Source organism: Xenopus laevis, chromosome 2S (assembly GCF_017654675.1).
Source record: "Xenopus laevis strain J_2021 chromosome 2S, Xenopus_laevis_v10.1, whole genome shotgun sequence".
Taxonomy (NCBI): domain Eukaryota; kingdom Metazoa; phylum Chordata; class Amphibia; order Anura; family Pipidae; genus Xenopus; species Xenopus laevis.
The window spans coordinates 142,737,990-142,757,807 of NC_054374.1; the positions used below are offsets into that span (position 1 = coordinate 142,737,990).

Here is a 19,818-nt window from a genome sequence, read left to right on the forward strand (position 1 = left end):
AATGTAGGTACTGGTAAATTTGTGATCACCAGTCAAACTTCTCCCAGTCTGCCTCTGATCCACCCCCAGCCCGGCCCTTTCTAGCTACAATGCTTACAGACAGGGCCACCATTAGAAATCACAGACCCCCGTACAACAAAATTTTCAGGGCCCACTGGGCCCCGTCCACACTGGCGCCCAAGCCCCACCCAGATCTCGCCCACTCCACCCAAGCCCCACTCCATCCCGCCCAAAGACCACACAGACATCACCACTAAAAAAGTAACCCCCCCCCACACTCAAGTTATAGAAACCTATTGATGGTCAGGGCCCCCTTATAAGTTAAAAAAAAACATTGGCGCCAGGGCCCCCCTTACAAGTTAAAAAATAAATTGGGGCCCCCAAATTTTTGTAAAAAAAAAACATTGGTGGCAGGGCCCCCCTTACAAGTTAAAAAAAAAATGGGGCCCCAAAAACTGTTTTTTAAAAAAAAACATTGGTGGCAGGGGCCTATAGAATATTAAAATAATACATTGGTGGCCAGGGGTTAAAAAAAAAAAACCCCAAATTGGTGTTCAGTAGAATTGAACTCGTGGCTTCAGCACTTCAACTTCGCCTCCTTTCGTGACTTTGGGTCTTTTCGAGGTTCAGGACTTCAATTTCGGCTGTTTTCGTAACTTCGGGTCTTTTCGACACTTCAGGAGTTCGGCTTCGGTTATTTTCATGACTTCGGGTCTTTTCGCCACTTCGGCAGTTCGGCTGTTTTTGTGGATTCAGGTCCTTTGGCTGTTCTCGGCACTTCCGCATTTTGGTTATTCGCGTTGGTCGCACGCGTTGGTCGCACGCTTCGGTGCTCTTAAGCAGGGCCCCGCTCTTTTCAAAACTGCAGCACTGCCCTCCTTCATGCCCGGGCCCGGGACACTTGTCCCCCCTAGCCCCCCTGATGGCGGCCCTGCTTACAGATTTCACGCACCTCGGATCAGCCCACCCCCTCAATGGCATGACCCCGTCCCTGTGTGTCACTGCTCCGCCCATTTATGTCACGTTCCTCCTCGTGAACCCACCCCCAAGTTTTCTCAAAAAGGTGGCAACCCTAGTCGGAGTGTGCCAGGCCTCTCTGAAGATTTCTTTGCAGGGGGTCCAGAACACTCTAGTTATGCCACTGGGACAGGCCTAAATAGAAAGATGAGTAATAAAAATAAAACAGCAATGAGCGCATTATGCTAATGGTTACCATTGTGTTAGTGTCTGAGCATGTGAGGAGATCAGGCAGAAGCCCATTTTCACCCTGTTTCTAATCATAGATATGTACATGCAGAGCCGCCTTTGGAATTGCCTCCCCCAATGCAGACTTGCTGTTTGGTATCTGACATTAGATCATTTGTGTGGGAATTTCTGAGCAATGTTTATATAAACTGAACTAAACTGAATGAGGCGAGTGTTTGGCCACTCAGGAACGCGTCATTGAAATGGATCCCCTCCTGTGGAAGTGTTTTGGTTCCTAGTAAAATGGATCCCCTCCTGTGGAAGTGTTTTGGTTCCTAGTGAAATGGATCCCCTCCTGTCAAAGTGCTTTGGTTCCTAGTGAAATGGATCCCCTTCTGTGGAAGTGCTTTGGTTCCTAGTGAAATAGATCCCCCCCTGTGGAAGTGCTTTGGTTCCTAGTGAAATGGATCACCTCCTGTGGAAGTGTTTTGGTTCCTAGTGAAATGTATCCCCTCCTGTAGAAGTGTTTTGGTTCCTAGTGAAATGGATCCCCTCCTGTGGAAGTGCTTTGTTCCTAGTGAAATGGATCCCTCCTGTGGAAGTGTTTTGGTTCCTAGTGAAATGGATCCCCTCCTGTGGAGTGTTTTGGTTCCTAGTGAAATGTATCCCCTCCTGTAGAAGTGTTTTGGTTCCTAGTGAAATGGATCCCCTTCTGTGGAAGTGTTTTGATTCCTAGTGGGCCCCTGGTTCTTCTATGAACAGAATCTTCTATTAAATAGAGTAAAATATATATATACATGTGTGGAATGAGTTGACTTCTCCTCTCAGTCCTGCCAGTGTCTCATGCAGGAGGGATAAGGAGGAGTTCAGTTCAGATGATGATAGATATACTGATCCCATACATTGTCTCCACAGGACTGTAAAACCACATAGACATGGAAACGCAAATGGAATCTCGGTTCTCCTCAGATAAGAGGCAGTCACGGGCCGGGCTGGTGGGTAAGTGACGCATCATTGCTGGAGAGAGTGTGGCATTATTATAGAAAGTGCCATTGCCCTACTGACACTAAATTGTTTCTTGGGCCAACTGACCCCCAATACTGAATGTAATACAAGTAAGTTATGATGGGCAAATCTGTGGCATTTTGCCAAAAAACTTGTGAATTTACTGAAAAAGTTTCGAAACGCATCAATGTCAATGGGCGTCAAAATTATTTTGACGCAACAATGTTGATGCAAGCATCAATTTTTTATACACGTTATACACGCGACTATTTTGTCCAAATACATTAAAATCAATGGGTGTCCATATAATTTTCCGCCGCAGTTACACAACTTTATTTGCTGGTGGTGAAACGCTGAAATTCGCCGCAAATCCATGCCTGGCGGATATATTCGCCCATCACTACAGGTAAGGGATCCATTATCTGTACACCTGTTCACCATAGAGTTCCAGAGTCACAGTATAGTGTATTTTAAACAAATAATTATATATGTTATATTATATATATTTTTTCTATGACATAATAAAACAGTAGATTGTACTTGATGGCAACTAAGCTGCATGAATCCATATTGGTGTGAAAAACAATTCAATTGGGCTTATTTAATGTTTAAATGGTTTTTTTAGCAGTCTTTAGGTATAGTGATCCAAATTACAGAAAGACCCCCTTATCCAGAAATCCCCAGGTCTCAAGCATTCTTTTAAATAGATCCCATTCCTGTACTGACACAATAAGCCAATTCGTACTGCTTGTTGGTTAAAACAAAAATGAACCCAAAATAAAATGAACATGACCAGGCAAATATGGCTACAAGATCCCTGAGGAATGAAGTCTGATAATACAGAGACTTTTGACATTGTCAGATATATTTTCTATTTCAGTAGCATTCATAAGGGGTGAAATAAAATGGGACAATCCTAGATTTGATGTGCATTCCAGCACTTTGCTTTTCCAGTGCATATTTGTCTTCATTATGAGCATTATTATACCTGCCTAGATATTAGATTTGTGCTTAGAGATACTGGTTTTCAGAGTTCATTTGTGTTTCCTTGTAAACCTAAAATAAGTTAACCAGATGAGGGTCCCTGCTAATCAATGCAATTTGCTGAACTTCACTAATTGTATTTAAGTTATTTGGATTTTCTAGAAGTATCCCCAGTTTTTCTAAGGTAAACTCACATAGTAGAAAAAAGTCCATTGAATTCAATCCCTCCTAATGAACCCCAATGCATATACTGTACAGGTATGGGATCCATTATCCGTAAACCAATTATCCAGAAAGCTGTGAATTATGGAAGGCTGTCTCCCATAGATTCCATTATAATCAAATGATTCAAATTTAAAAATTATTTCTTAAAACAGTACCTTGTACTTGATCCAAACTTAATCCTGATTAGAAGCAAAACCAGCCTATTGGGTTTATTTAATGTTTACGTGATTTTCTAGTAGACTTAAGGCATGAAGATCCAAAATACAGAAAGATCCATTATCCTGAAAACCCCAGGTCCAGAGCATTCTGGATAACAGGTCCCATACCTGTATATACTGTAAAAAAAAATGATTTTGTTATTTTTCCTGACATTTCCAGATGCTGCAGATGGCAATATCGGTGTTTGTGGTTGGATCATACTGATTCTATCTGCATTTATGGCAGCCATTACATTTCCCATATCCATATGGTTTTGTGTGAAGGTAAGGCATAGAAACACAGCAGAACATGTGCAAGAGGAAAGTTTGCCAAACTGACTCTCACGTATATGTTGGCATCTTATGTTTTACCAGATCATTCAGGAATATGAGCGAGCAGTTGTGTTTCGCTTGGGTCGCATCATTTCTGGGAAAGCAAAAGGGCCAGGTAAATCTAATTTTATATTTCTATATTAATATGTCAAAAGTCTGATAATTCCCAGACTGATATATTGGTCTCATTCAGCATCTCTGTGCCACTGGCGCTTGTGCCACACTAGCAATGTCCATCCCTAGCTCCCATGTAACGGGGGCAACTGCCTTTTATGTCACACCTTATTAACCTCAATGAATTACTGACTTGTAGTGTGGGGGAATGTCTCCAGGAAAGCCTCCAGTAAAGACACACGCTGCAGAGAGTTATAGTCAAACACGTCTTCCCATATTGATCATGGCCGTCATCAGAAAAGCATACCATTCACAGGGCTCCTCCCCTCAGCTCTCTTCCAATGAGTCTTCCAGTGGCTACACACTCTGCAGAGCTGCACTCTTGAGCCCTGGCCAACTCTGTTTAGCTAAACCTCTCCACTTAAGCACTGACTGGGTTTCCCACTGGGAACGCTATGCCCACTATATCCTTGTAGGGGCCACAGCTGCCCATGCTAGTCACCTAACTTCCTTACTTACTTACTGTTTTCCTCTAGCCCTCTCACTGACTAGAACCAGTAGCTCCTCCGAGAGATGACTCGACTGCTGCAGAGTCTGCTGCTCCTGTCGCTTCCCACGATGCATCTCCAAAATTCCTGCTTGTAACCTTCCCTTTCATGAACTAATTTCCTCCACCCAATGGGGACTTCCCCAACAACGGTAATCCTCTAGGTCCCCCTAGTGGCACACCTGAAAATATCTGTATTAACCATTAATTGCACATTTGCATTAAACACTTAACATTTTACCCTACTACACCCAGACCAGTTTTTTGGTTGGGCAGACAGGGCATGTGGGCTCCAAGTATCACAGGTCCCTCTAAAGCAGACAAGAGCTTAAACATTATTTGCCTGACGGTACTCAGTGATAGAAATTATGATCCTCCTTGCTTATTCAAAAGCAAATGGGCCGAATCTACCACCCACTGTTCCTTACTGGGGCCCTGGACTCACTGCAACTATAGAACTTTTTCCTCCACTAGATATGTTCTTCACAGGTTAGTGTTCCCAGTATATTTGTACTTTCCCATGTTGTCTGATTCAACCTGTAGCTCAGACAACCACCAGTCTTAGGTACCCATCATAGAATAAACTTTGTGCTAGGTCTTCTAATTTAATGCAACCAATCATATTTGGGCTTTCAAACAGTAGACCAGCAAATGGCACTGGCAAGACTTTGACTATGAGCATCATGCTCCCCTTAGAACCCTGCAATCCTAGGCCCAAATCTGGGCCCAATCAAAATGTGACCTGTAGCAGATGGTGTTTTTGGCACCTACTTTCCTTTGTGTTTTCACAGGTTTGATGTTTGTGCTGCCCTGCACAGACACCTTCATGAAGGTCGACCTCAGAGTTATCTCCTTTTCAATTCCGCCACAAGAGGTAAGTAGCCCCCTATTAATAGGCTTAGACTGCCAAAAGGTTTTCTAACATCTCTATGATATTCAAGTACTTTTGGTTTCTGTGTTTGTCAAGATGCAAGTCAGGATGGGGCTGAGACAACCATTAGCCAATCCTTTCATTAGAACATTGCTAGGCTTCTACCTACCTATCTTAATATGATATGCCATTTCCCTTATTTATGCTGCATTAACCAATTCTTAATCGATCTCTTTGGCCGTAGGTCCTCACGAAGGACTCCGTGACTACAACTGTGGATGGCGTTGTTTATTACAACATAGAAAGCGCTATAAAGGCAGTGGCTAATGTGAATAACGTTCATGTAGCCACTCAGCAGCTTGCACAGACGACTCTAAGAAACATCCTGGGAACACAAACCCTTTCCAACATTCTGTCCAACAGGGAGGAAATTGCCCACAATATTCAGGTAAAGCCTCCTTACTTTCTCACAGCCCTACAACTTACAAAAAATAAATAGAAAATCCTGAAAACAATGTGTAATACATTATAAATTCATATAATTTCGAGAGCAAAGGTTTTACTGGCACATTTTATGCTTGGGTGAAAGCATCACTTTATGTACTTGTGACTTGGGTTGCCACCTTTTTGCCCGGGCAGGGGGTAGGGCATTGGTACAATGGGGGCAGGGTTGTGATGCTTCAGAGACGTATCATGACGCCAGGTGAGGGGCTATGACATCGCGATCAGCAATTGGCCGATTGCCGCAAGAATCATAGGGAATTCTGCCCCGTTTTCCTACTGTGGAAAACCGGGAAGGCAGTTTTGACCTGGGCAGCCCTTCAAAAAAACATCAAAACCAGACAGGTGGCAAGCCTACTTGTGACTATCTACAGCCCTTCAGTTGAAACTACTATCAGAGACTTAGGGCAGAATTTGTATAGCAACGTGCCAGTGGTTAGGAAGTCACAATGTAACAACATGACACGGAGAGAGCAGAAAGAAGGCTGTGATAAACTGCTTGGCTAGCAGTGGGTTAAATGAAGCAGTCAGACCAGCACAGGAAATGTATACATTTATTTGAACATGGCAGGTAACACAGCCCTGCTCCACACTTGCTCACAGCTTAGACAGTAAGAGGGAAAACAGGAACAGGAAATGAATCATAAGGCAATGGCAAAACAACAGGAATGCCCTTATCCAAAATGTCCACAAAAGCTGGTTACTACAAAGGCAATGCAATATAAGATTAATAATAAAGTGGTATCCTTGCAGTCACTCCCTGAGGGGTTCTCAAAAAGAACCAGTTCCTCCAATTCCCATCTCTTTCTGCCGCACATTTATATGGATAACTGGTATACAAGGGATCAGGGGTAGTCGTGTTGGACCCACAGGTGTGGGTGGCATTTGATATTGACCTGTTAGCATATAAATATGAATTGTATATTCAATTTTACAACACTAGATGTGTTTTTGTGCATACCCATGTATGTGATTATCTTTTAATTTTAACATTATGACATGGGGTTTGGTTTGGGGGACTGATTGTTTGCACACAATACAATGTTGCTCTTGAATTACATTTCTACCTCCAAGATTCTACAGCAACTGCTGAGTACAGGAGACACATTATTTAGTCCACTTTGCATTAGTGTATCATGCCGAGACAAAGATACAAGTAAGCACTTGCCTTGTAATATTTGTGAAGATTCTCATTCATCCAGGTCATGGTATATCTGTAGAAATAAGTCAAATCAACTGGATTTGCTGTTTTTTTCTTAGAGACATTTTGCCTGTCATCCAACTGGCTTTCTTAATTCTGGACTGAGAAAGCCAGTTGGATGACTGGTAGAACACAGCAAGTCCAGTTCATTTGACTTATTACTACAGATTTGCCTTGTAAAGGTTATTTTACTCTGCTCCCTCTGATGTTTCTCTCAATATTTTGATTTAGTCTATACTGGACAATGCAACTCACAAATGGGGAGTGAAGGTGGATCGTGTGGAGATGAGAGATGTGCGGCTGCCTGTTCAGATGCAGAGAGCTATGGCTGCTGAAGCAGAAGCTGCACGAGAGGCTCGGGCAAAGGTAATTACCCCATAGCTGGGGTGCAAAGTTCCCAGCATTTGGCTGATAGTAGCAGGGTCGGACTGGGCCGGTGAGAAACCGGGAAAAAACCCTGTGGGCCCCTGCCCTCTCGGGCCCTGCCGGCCCAGACCCAGTCCTAGATTGGTCCATGAACCAAAAAAATTTGTGCGCCAAATTGTGGACCCAAGAGCGCGGTGCTTCTGCCTTTCGTGCATGCGCACATCGCACCGGCTTTTGCACATGCGTGCGGGGGCCCCGAGGTTCAGAACCTGATGGGCCCCGACTGCGCCAGTCCGACCCTGGATAGTAGGACAAGTGCATACTTTACACTGCTACATATACAGTAGGTCTGTAGGAAGTGTGCAATTTAATGTTAATGGGGGGGCAGAGAGAGTTAAGTCATACTGTCAAGTTTTTCAAGGGCTATTTTGTCCAATTATATTGTATACAGGATGCTCTGGACCTGGGGTTTTCTGGATAATGGATCTTTCTGTAATTTAGATCTGTATACCTTAAGTCTACTAGAAAATCAGGTAAACATTAAATAAACCCAATAATGATTAATTATATCTTAGTTGGGATCAAGTACAAGGTACTGTTTTATTATTACAGAAAAAAAGGAAATCATTTTAAAAATTTAGATTGATTATAAAGAAGTCTATGGGAAACAGACTTTCCATAATCCTGGATAACAGGTTTCTAGATAATGGGTTCCATAACTGTACAAACTCTTTCAAGAGCAAGGTATTTTGAGGAAAACATTTGTTATATTAAACATATTGTATATCATTTTTTCCCACTATGGTGGGAACATTTTTTAAATCCTAATTGTGTTTATTTTTAAATCCCAATTGTGTAGCCTTACATGCAGTGTATTTATAAAAGGTCAAGGTGAATTTTCTATTTGGTCTCAATAAAAGCATGACTTTTCTCCCACAGACTCAATCATTTCATAATTTATCTTGTTTCTTTTTCTGTGTTTTGTTGTAAAACAGTGACGACGCCAAAACCATCCAAAATTCATTGATTCGAATGAACAACATTTGTTTGAATGGAAACAAAACTACTTACTCTTCTACTTAATTTGCTTTTCCACTAGGGTGGTAATACGTCACCATAAAACCTTGCTGATTACTATTCACGACACCATTCTGCAGGACATAATCTTGCATGTAATCTATTTCAAATGTCCACTACAAGCATCAGACTTACTGGTCTATAATCACCAGGTTGAGACTGTAAAGGCATGAACTCTATAAATATTGGAAAAGCATTAGTTTTCCCCCAAACCCCTGGTACCAAATCACACAAGAAGAACCCTGAGAAGACTAGATATAACAACCAAGTACAATGCACTAATGCGTAATATGTTCTATGAATGAACAATAACTGGGTTCTAATTTTTGATTTTGTATCATCTCAGGTTGTGGCTGCCGAGGGTGAAATGAATGCATCCCGAGCTCTCAAAGAAGCTGCTCTAGTGATGGCAGAATCTCCATCAGCTCTTCAACTCCGTTACTTGCAGACACTCAACACAATTGCAGCAGAGAACAACTCAACAATTGTCTTCCCTCTCCCCATTGAGTTGATGCAAGGCTTGCTTAACAGAAAATGAATCACAAAGCTCGGAAACACCCTCAACACTTACCCACCACAGGAATTAACTCTTGCGCCAGACTTGCCTTCGCCACCTCAGACCAGGCGAAGTGCAATAGAGTAGATAAGACTTGCTTTAAAAAAAGTTGAAATTATGAATAGGCACTTATTATTATTATTATTAATAAGAAAGGGGTAGCCTGGCTGCCAGTTACAAAGATGAATTTAAAGGGGACCTGTCACCCTAAGAAATAATTACAAATCCTTTCTATCATGTAAGTTGTGCAAAATAAACTTTACTTACAGTATATTTATATTATTTAAATTTTCAGTCTTGGAATTACACAATCACAGTAAGCAGGCAGCTGTTCTTAAGGCAACTTATGTATCATCATAAAATCTTGTTTATGCACCAGAATAGGAGATCTAATGCCCATGTGCAGTTCCCTATACAATTATAGAGTGTGAAATAAGAGGGGGAATGTGAGGGGTGCAGTGACATCTAGGAAGTGCTGAGCTAAAAGTGAAAGTCACAGCCTGTTCCATCTCTTTGTCTCAGGCATAGAGGAGGGACAGGCAATATATGATTGACAGCTCAGATATTTAAACTCCTATTTAAAGGATATTTTAATGAAAAGAAATAATGTGGGTTTCATATTTAATTTGCAGAGGACTTTATCTGTGTGGGCGACAGGTCTACTTTAACATAACTGGCCAACCAGACATTTAAATTATTGATCAGATTTTTTTTGCACATTTCTGTTTATTTCCAGTTAATTTTATTGTATAATGAACACACCAGTGTATTTGTATGTGTTTTTTGTTATTCATGTTTATTAGATGTTTGTGACTCAGTTCGCGCAGCGCATATTTATTCGCAAATGGTTGTTCTGCGCATGCCTTTTCCTGAACGCTAATTTATTGCACTGCTTTCCCCGTCTGTCCTTTTTTTTGCGAATTCGCATTGTGAATACATATTCGCAAATGGCTCGCAAATGAGACGGGTGTTTGCGTGAGTGCGCCAACTGTGTGAGGTTGTTGTGCGCGAAAATAGCATGGACAGTAACTTAAACTCGCAATTTGCAAAACTATTTTGCGAATATTTTCTCCGCCACCAGAGATGTGGCGTAATTCAAACGCCATTTGCGATTTTTGACATATTTAAAAAGCTCTTCTAGACATTCACATTGCAGGAAAAAAAAAACGCAATTCTCTTTGCACACTCTTATTCAGATTTATAAATGTAACCATGCGCAGGGAAAATATATTCACTGGGGCTCATTTGTAAACTTCACGCAGAGCAGATTGGTTCGCACAGTGAATATATTTGCCCTGCGCATGGTTACATTTATAAAGCTGTGTAAGAGTGTGCAAACAGAATTGCACAGTAGGTGCACTCAAGCAAACACTCGTCTCATTTGCGAGTCATTTGCAAAAATTATTCACAATTCGAATTCGATAAACCGGAAAGACGGGCAGAGCAGTGCAATATATTAGTGTCCAGGAAAAAACATGGGCAATACAACCATTTGCAAATAAATATGACCCCCACCGTGAGAACCAATCTGCCCTGCGCAAAGTTTATAAATGAGCCCCACTGACACGTGGAGGTAGCTGTACAGTTCCAAAGCTGGACATGCTGCAGAATTGTCTTGGACACGGAGCAATGACGGGGCTAAAATCAATGTTTTATTGACAATCCTTTGAAATTATGGAGCACACAAAAAGATACATGCCTGACGCGTTTCGTGGTCAATGCCACTGAAAAGCATGGCTTTGACCACGAAACGCATCAAGCATGTATTTTTTTTAGCCCCGTGAATGCTCCGTGTCCAAGACAATTATTCAGAATTCCGTATCAGTGAGTGCTCCCTTTATCATTATATTCTGGACATGCTGCAGAGTCGGCTCTAAGTGGCAGCTAAGCGTCAGTTGCTTAAGCTCATGTCTAATTGGCTTTGGCACATTTACATTTTTTATTGTTCACTGAAACTGGAAAAAGTTGTGTAATTTGGGTACTGTGTGCAGTTGTACTTCTTTTATACTTAATAACTATAGTGTGGATTGCAGGGGTAATTTACAATAGGTTCCTAATTTTAGACCCCTCCAACTAAATGTGCTTAGTATAGTGTTTGAATGTATCATAGCAGATAAACATATCCCCAGAAAGAGAGAAACTCTGCTGCCTAAAGGAAAATATGGGATATACCACATAGTGTAAGCTGCAAGGATTTAGTTAAAGCAAAAGAAGCCCCTTATACTTGTGGGTGCTACAGTGCAAGAACCTTGCAAAGCTCATGAGTTTGTTTCCAACATTGGTACTGATATTCATTGCTTTCATAAAACCACCTTTATTCCCATTTAATGTGGTATGTATAGCAGCAATGTTTCTGGCTCCACGTGGCCCTTTATTAAAGGGGTGGTTCACCTTCCAAACACTTTTTTAAATTTAGTTGTCTTTAGACGCAATAGACGCAAAGATATGATCATACGAATCAATGTACGATCGGACTTCTCCATTTCCCGACCTGCCACTAACCATTCAGATCTAAGTCTTACCATTCAGATCAAATAAAGCAGTAAAAGAACAGATGAGCCGATGTTCTGCCCCTGACAGCAATCGTACGAAAGTTATGTCCGACCAAAGCTAGTGACTGTCTCCCTCTGAAAATCGTACGATCGGCAATACACGCAGAGATATTATCGGCAGCCGACAGAAATCTTTTAACCTGTCCGATCAACCAAACGACCGATCTCCGCCGGACGAAAAATGTCGGGACTCTCCACACACGTTCCGAAAATCATACGAATCCTCGATTCTTACGATCAGATCTTTGCGTCTATGGCCAGATTTAGTTGATACATTTCTCAGAAGCATGTCTGGAGTATTAGCAACTATTGTATCAATTCTAACAGCTGCCTGTAATGAAACCCAGAGATTCTGCTCAGCAGGGACAAAGATAAGAAATGTATCAACTAAATGTATCCATTCAGAACAGTTTACAGGGTCGGCGACCCCCTCTCCCAGAGCTGCTTCAGAAGGTGAAAAATTACACTTTACCACCCCTTTAAGCTGATATACAGGACCGCCATCAGAAATCACAGGGCCCCACATGACAAAATTTCCTCGGCCCCCTGGGCTGCACCCACCACAAGCCCCACCTACAGGTCCGCCACCCACCCCACTGGTCCACCCCCATCACACAGTAAATGGCTAGGGTTCCCACATGTTAATAAAAAATAAAAAGGTATTGGTGGTCAGGGCCCCCCCATGAAAAAACATTTGTTGCCAGGCCCCCCCATTAAAAAATATTGGTGGCTAGGACCCCACATGAGAAAAAAAATTGGTGGCCAGGGCCGCCCCCCACATTATGAGAAAATTGGTGGCCAGGGCCCCTTAAACGTAAATGCCTTCCCGAAGTCAGCAGCTCTCAGAAAGATGGGGGGCCCTGCTAATCAAGTAAGTGTGGCGTGGCCGGGCCCCCCTTACCCTCGGGCCCCTACAACTCTCCCCCCAGTCCCCCCCATGGCTGCCCTGCTGATATAGGCACGGCTTATGTATTAGGTTACAAAGGTCACTTTTATCAGGAGCCAATTAACGTGCGTGAATGTTTCTGGAGTGTAAAAGAAAAAAACAGGGTTGGACTGGGGGGGCTGGGGCTACTGGACTACATCAGGGGTCCCCACACCCCAATAAAACCCCACGCCTCAAATGCAACCCCGCTCCAGCATCTCCATGTGTTACATACCTTCTCTTCTTGCGCCTGCGATTGGGTCCAGGTAGAAAGTAGCAGGTCTGGGTCAGCGAGGCCCTTGAGTCTGACCCTAGAAAACCCCCACAAAAACTGGATACTCCTGGCAAAGGGTTGTCTGAGCAGGAGGGGCATTAGGGAGAAAACCTGGTGGGCCCTGCTGACCTAGGCAGTTGCCTGCCTGAGATGGGAAGATTGGTTTGCGGGGCAAGTTTTTTGGGGAGCCCTTAAAGAGGAAGACCCCTAATGGACCCCAGACACCCAAGTCTGACACTGTTCTTGCATCCATATTGATGGACACCCTCAAATGAAATCAACTGATAGATCAATCAAAGTGGAAAAAACTGTTTATTGAAGACCACATTGTGGCTATGGGACCTGGTTATATAAAATATATATTTTTTTCCAAATGATAACAAAATATGATTAAACAAAATACCTTTTCAAAAACAATTCCTAAAATGTAAAAAAAAAAAAAAAACATGTAAATGAACAGAACAAAGGACTTTGAAGCAAAACGGTAAAAATGTACAGAAACTGCACAGATAATTTACTTTATTTATAACTGCATTTAACCAGTTAAGGCACGTTTTCAGCTAATAATACATGCAAAATATTTAGAGGCACTTTGCTACATATAAGTATTTCTCTGTGAGGTCAGAATGTAGGATTTCATATTTGCTTATGACTGAGGCGCATTACTGCAAAGTAATAATGATAATAATTTCATATTTTTTTTTCTAAATACAATCAATTAAATATTCTGTATCATTTCTAAAATAATCAAGTTTATCTTCAATATCCCTCTCTCAGCATCTGTTTCTCTTCATTCTGTCTTCATGCAGCAGTTGGGTGTCAGATATTCATTGACAGTTAGATCCAATATATCTTATAGGGGGGCTCCTTTCCTAGCAGATGTATTAGAGCTCACTCAAATAACTGATTCCAGTAGAAACAAAATGTAACAAAATAACTGCCTTTTGCACAAATCCTGCATGTAGAGAGACAAGTATTTTAATACAGTGAGATCTAATACATCTTCTAGGCAAAAGGAGCCCCCCTATAAGATATATTGGATCTAACTGTCAATGAACAACTGCTGCATGAAGACAGAATGAAGAGAAACAGATGTTGAGAGAGGGATAGTGAAGATAAATTTGATTATTCGAGAAACAGTACAAAAATTTTAATTGATTGTATCTAGAAAGTTTCTGATTTCAGTATGCTGAAGCTTCTATTAAATTTTCATTTTCGCAATAGTTCCCCTTTAAGAAAAAGTACATGATAAGTGTTTAGGACACAGGTACAGTTTAATGTTTACACCCTACACCTTGTGTCACTGAGTGGACTGTCCCATGTCGGAGGGCAGTTGTGACAGTCTTTTCACATGTATCCTCTAGTATCACTAGTGTCCTCAACAACAACATAGTCCAACCTAACTTCTTTCACCATACTGACAAGTCACAACAACAGCCTCATTCCATCACCACAACGATGCACTGCTGTTCTCCTCTCCAGACAGTCCAGAAACCCATTATGATATGATTATTGCAGGGTCGGACGGGTCGGTGCAACAATGGGAAAAAACCTGGTAGGCCCCTCTGGCCCAGACCCGCTATTGGCACTGTTCTTGACCTCCCTTACGGCCCCCGGTTGTGAGCGGGAAAATAGGTATGTTCTGGGGTGGCTGGGGGGCTGAAGTGCCGGTAGGGCTGGATCTAGGGTTGCCCCCTGTCTGGATTTCACCGACAGCCCAGTTTTTGGAAATCTGGACAGGACATTGAAGTGAATGACCTGGTGACCAACCAATTGCTGATCAACACGTCATCAGCCCCGCCCCCACATTATCCTGCCCACCCCTAGACATCACCTTCCCCCTGTCTGTTTTCCCCAAACAAAAAAGGTGGCAACCCATTTGGGTCAGCCAGATTTGGCACAGAAAGTAGTTGTCCAAACTGAGTAAAGATTTGCTTGTTTGACAACCTCACCAGATGTTGTCGAACATGTCTGGGTAGCTTTAAATGTTAGTTGTGTAGGGGATCAGAGTTCTTGCATTAGTAGACAGGTTTCCCGTTATTCGGTAATTTGCAAATGCAATAATATTAAAATGGGCTGAATAAATAAGTGCTATTAAGCTCCAACATTCAACATTCAACTTAAGGTTTAGATTTTAGAAAAATGGTAAAAAATAAAAAATAGAAAGTAATTGAAAAAAGTCTTTATTTCTAGTGAACAATCTGAAACCAACTGAACTGAAAAAAGTGTTTGGAAGGTGAACAACCCCTTTTACGATCTATCAAGCCAAGTACATGATTGGTTCCTGTACTCTTTGTCATACAACATAACACGGATAGATCTTATGTAATGTCATGGCTATGAAATGACTTTCACGAAGGATGAGCCCATCACAGTACATTGACCCATGACAGCTTTTCCACGTTGTTTCCCATTACAATTCCAGTCCATTTGCTGTTTCTGAGTAACCAGCTATTAAAGGAGAAGGAAAGCTTAACATTAAGTAAGCTTTACTAGAAAGGTCTATATAAATACACCACTAAACCCTCAAAGTAATGCTGCTCTGAGTCCTCTGCCAAAGGAAATACTGCATTTCTTTCCTTTTATTGTGTACTCATGGGCTTCTGTATCAGACTTCCTGCCTTCAGCTTAAATCTCCAGGGCAGGGCTTGAGCATGCTCAGTTTGCTCCTCTCTCCCTCTCCCTCCTTCCCTGACTGCTGTAATCTGAGCCCAAAGCTATGAGTGAGCAGGGAGAGACTCATGCAGGAAGTGATGTCTCACCAACAGGGCCGGGCCAAGCCGACAGGGCGCCTTAGGCACCCGGTCGGCTACCCCTGCCCTCCCTCCATGTGAGCGTGTGCCATAGGGTGAGATCAAAGAAAAAGAAGGGGAAGGGCAGAGAAGTGACAGACGGAGGGGCGTGATGAATAAGTGATGGACAGAGGGAGGGGAGTGACGGTCAGATGGAGGAAGGGGAGTAATGAACAGAGGGAGGGGAGGAAAGTAGGGAATTGAGCAGCAGGGGAGCAAATGAGCCAGACTAGGGGTAGGCAGAAAACTTATGCACAGGTACCTGCCCAGCGCCCCCACATCTTTGCACCCTAGGCAGTTGCCTCTTCTGCCTACCCCTAGTTCCGGCCCTGCACACCAAGCTAATAAGGCAGCTGCCCTAAATAAACAGAGAGAGCTTCTACAGCTGTTTACTCAGGTATGGTAAAGCATTCTGCAGAATAAATATAGTTGTATCGCTTGCAATATTGTGGCTAATTTATTGGCAATAAACTGCTTTGCTTCTCCTTTAAGGACTAACAAGGCCTGTACAGATGGATAGTGATCTGTTGCACCATAACACGTAGAAACAAGAAGCGCCTAATACATTCCCACTAAGATGACTGATGACTTAGGTATTTTCCAAACAAAATGTAAATACTAGATAAAGGCTCCTAGTTACACAGTAATATCTCGAGGTCTGCAGAACTTCAAAGCGAAAGGTCCACTAGCACGAACATTCACATGAAACTTGCATAGACGAGTGGCACGTATGGCCTGTATATTGGCCCAGTCACGCCATGCTAGGAAATGACATCATTACAAAGCATTGTCATCATACACGTGTCATACATAGGGATGTAGCGAACTGTTCTGCGGCGAACTTGTTCGCGCGAACATCGGCTGTTCGCGTCCGCCGCAAGTTCGCGAACGTCGCGCGACGTTCGCCAATAGGCGTTCGCGTCAAAATCGTTCGACCATTCGGTCGCTAAAATCGAACGATTTTCGTTCGATTCAAACGAAAATCGTTCGATCGAACGATTAAAAATCCTTCGATCGTTCGAATCGAACGATTTTCGGATGTTCGAAGTTCGCGAACTGTTCGCGAACTGTTCGCGAACTGTTCGCATTTTTTGCCGGTGTACGCGAACGGCGTTCGCAAACACATACTCGGCGGTTCGCTACATCCCTAGTCATACATACATATATATCTATATTTCTACTGTGCATGTTATTACAAATAAAATGCTATTAAATATAAACACAACCCGTAGGAGGCTCAATGATTACCCAAAGGAAATGAATTGCTCCCCTAATCATTTTGGTACATTTCTATAAAGAATGTTATTTGCTATAAGGATATTCCATCAACTCAGCTCTAGTGAACCGGGTCTAATATAACTATGTCCAATACAGTAGCAGCAAAGTTATTTGTACACAGTCCATTTTGCTCCATTTGTCTTTGTCTTTAGATTTCCCACATATTTTGTGGTTATTTAAAGCAACAGAGAAGCTCATTTGGTTCCATGTAAAATCAGCGATGCTTACATTATTCTTATGCACACTTACATACAGTTTATATAAACTTATAAAGTTCGCGCAGCGCATATTCTTCACAAATGGTTGTATTGCGCATGTTTTTTCCTGAACAATAATATATTGCACTGCTCTGCCCGTCTTTCCGGTTTCTGCGAATTCACAGTGTGAATAAATTTTCGCAAATGGTGCGCAAATGAGAAGGGAGTTTGCGCGAGCGCACCCAATGTGCGAGGTTGTTGTGCGCGAAAATAGCGTTGACAGCAACTTCAATTCGCAGTTTGCAAAACTGTTTTGCAAATATTTTATCCGCCACAAAAGTTGTGGCGTAATTGAGTCGCAGAGTGTGCGCACAAATATTCGCAATCTGCGAATGGTGTCATATTTAAAAAGCTCCTATAGACATTCGCATTGTGAAAAAAAAAATCGCAATTCTGTTTGCACCCTCTTATTGAGCTTTATAAATACAACCATACGCAAGGCAAATATATTCACTTTGCGAACCAATCTGCTCTGCGCAAAGTTTATAAATGACCCCCAACGGCTTTCCCTCCCCCCCCCACCATTGTATTGAGGTGTCAGAAATAAATATTGTCATAAAATGTAGAAACCTTTCGGCTGAAATGGATTGACTAAAATAATTGGGACTTGTTATCCATTGGACATGGGATTTTGGATTTTTAGGGGGTTATTTATCAAGGTCTGAATATCCTAATAATTAGTTGTTTTCGGAGGAAAGTCCTAAAAACTTAGAATCCGAAAACCCCGGCATCTAAAAGCTCTTGAGGTCCTGTATAAGTCAATGGTGGAAGGTCCTAGTGTCTGCGCTGATGTCCGTACCGATATCCAATGAGTTTGTGGTTTCTGCGCAAAAAACTCAGATTTATTCGTAGATTTCGGAGTTTTGATGCTTAAACCATAGGATGACATAAGAACATAAATGTGGTATTGTAATAAAAGGTGCAAAGTTGTTTTACAGGTCTAGTCAACATCAGGTTGCTTTTATGGTTCACAGGTTTGGATAAATTCTCTGGGTGGGGTTGCTATGGGTTACTAGACCATTTATTACATTTATTAAAACTGCATGTAGCGGGAAAGGATATCACTGAATGAATACAGAATGTTTACATCTTTTTTTGAAATGAATGTGACTACACATGCAAAAATGCAAATAATAAGGGAAAGTATGAGATAAAGGGGGTTATTTAATTAAAGGCACTAAGTTTGCCCAGGAGCAGTAACCCATAGTAACCAATCAGCAGGTAGCATTTACTGGTCACCTGTTTTAACACAAACATCTTATTGGTTGCTTTGGGTAACTGCTCCTGGGCAAACTTAGGGCCTTTTATTACATATGGGAGTTAGAGGTCAGTGTTTGTAGTCAGTAGATTTTGTAACTACCCCAATTATTCTTAGAATGTCTTCTCTTCTCACAATACTTTCTTTTTGACATTTGTGGTGTTGACACTCATTTATAGTCAGTATGTGTACATCTGCAGGAGACGGGTATAACAACCATCTGTGTGTTATAAAGCAATATTTTAATATTTTAAGCTGGATAACAGGCACTCGTCACATCATCTGCCAGCACACAAACAGAAGTGTATAATAAACCAGCACATGGAAAACACCACAATAATAATGCACAATAAAGCAACAAAACTGTAACACAGACAATAACCTTTTACAAGACCCTGCTAAATGCCACATACACAGGATTAAAAGGCACAAAGTGGTTTTGTTTTGCAAGTTTCCCTTTAAGACAAAATATACTGAAAAATGGGAGATGAAATATCTTTCATTTCTCTTACACTAGTAACCACTAAGAGCAGAGACACACGCTCCGATTCGGGGAAAATTAGTTGCCCAGCGATAAATCTCCACTTCTTCGGGCAACGAATCTCCCCAAACTGCCTGAATCGCCGGTGGGATGGCACTCAGATCGCTTCGTTTTTGGAAGTCGCCAGAAGTTTCCTCGTGAGGCTACTTCGGACGCTTCGGAAAACAAAGCGCACCGATTCCCATCCTGCTGTCGATTTACATTCCAGCCGGCGGGAGGCAGTTTGGGGAGATTAATCGCCCCGAAGAAGAGGAGATTTATCGATGGGCGACTAATCTCCCGAATCTGAGTGTGTGTCTCTGCCCTAAAGGTAACCACTAAAGGTATCTTTGTCATGCTGCAGATAAATGGACAAGGAAAGGGGGTACACACAAATGTATTCAATCACTAAAACCTTTCCCCCCCTGATACTGGTGCTCCTGTTCTTGTCAAGGACATTGTCACCATCAAGTACCAAGTTTAGGAGTCTAAAGACGCTGTAAGGGAGTCTGGGGTGATATAAGCAAGATGGTGGCTTGACACAAAGGGGGTTATTTAATAAACCCCGAGGGTGTTAAAAGTCTGAATAAAAAAGTACTCCAACTCAGACCTGCCGAGTTCATGTAGAAGTCAATGGGGTATATTTATGAAAAAGAGAAGTTAGAGATCGCCACAGTTCTCTAGAGTGAAATTCTGCCACTCTCCATTCATTTCTATGGGATTTTTAAAAGAGTATTTATCAGTTGTTAAAAGTGAAAGTTCATCCTTTGATAAATACGCCTTTTGAAATCCCATAGAAA

The 19,818-nt window shown here is 42.0% G+C and overlaps 1 protein-coding gene across 1 annotated transcript; it reads left to right on the top strand.

Annotated features, from left to right (window-relative positions):
• The first annotated feature begins 1,887 nt into the window (after positions 1 to 1,887).
• LOC108709936 (stomatin) lies at positions 1,888 to 9,975 on the top strand. The gene is made up of 7 exons (XM_018250216.2): positions 1,888 to 2,184; positions 3,778 to 3,881; positions 3,972 to 4,044; positions 5,382 to 5,464; positions 5,706 to 5,909; positions 7,395 to 7,529; positions 8,953 to 9,975. Exons 1-7 carry the CDS (start codon positions 2,121 to 2,123, stop codon positions 9,142 to 9,144), a joined length of 855 nt encoding a protein of 284 aa, XP_018105705.1. The 5' UTR covers positions 1,888 to 2,120; the 3' UTR covers positions 9,145 to 9,975.
• The last annotated feature ends 9,843 nt before the right edge of the window (positions 9,976 to 19,818 follow it).

What these genes read in the sequence shown, in the direction of transcription:
- LOC108709936 (XM_018250216.2), top strand. Translation starts at nt 2,121, where the DNA reads ATGGAAACGCAAATGGAATCTCGGTTCTCCTCAGATAAGAGGCAGTCA. An exon ending in AAATTGCCCACAATATTCAG is followed by an intron (nt 5,910 to 7,394) that starts GTAAAGCCTCCT and finishes ATTTTGATTTAG; the next exon opens with TCTATACTGGACAATGCAAC. An exon ending in CACGAGAGGCTCGGGCAAAG is followed by an intron (nt 7,530 to 8,952) that starts GTAATTACCCCA and finishes GTATCATCTCAG; the next exon opens with GTTGTGGCTGCCGAGGGTGA.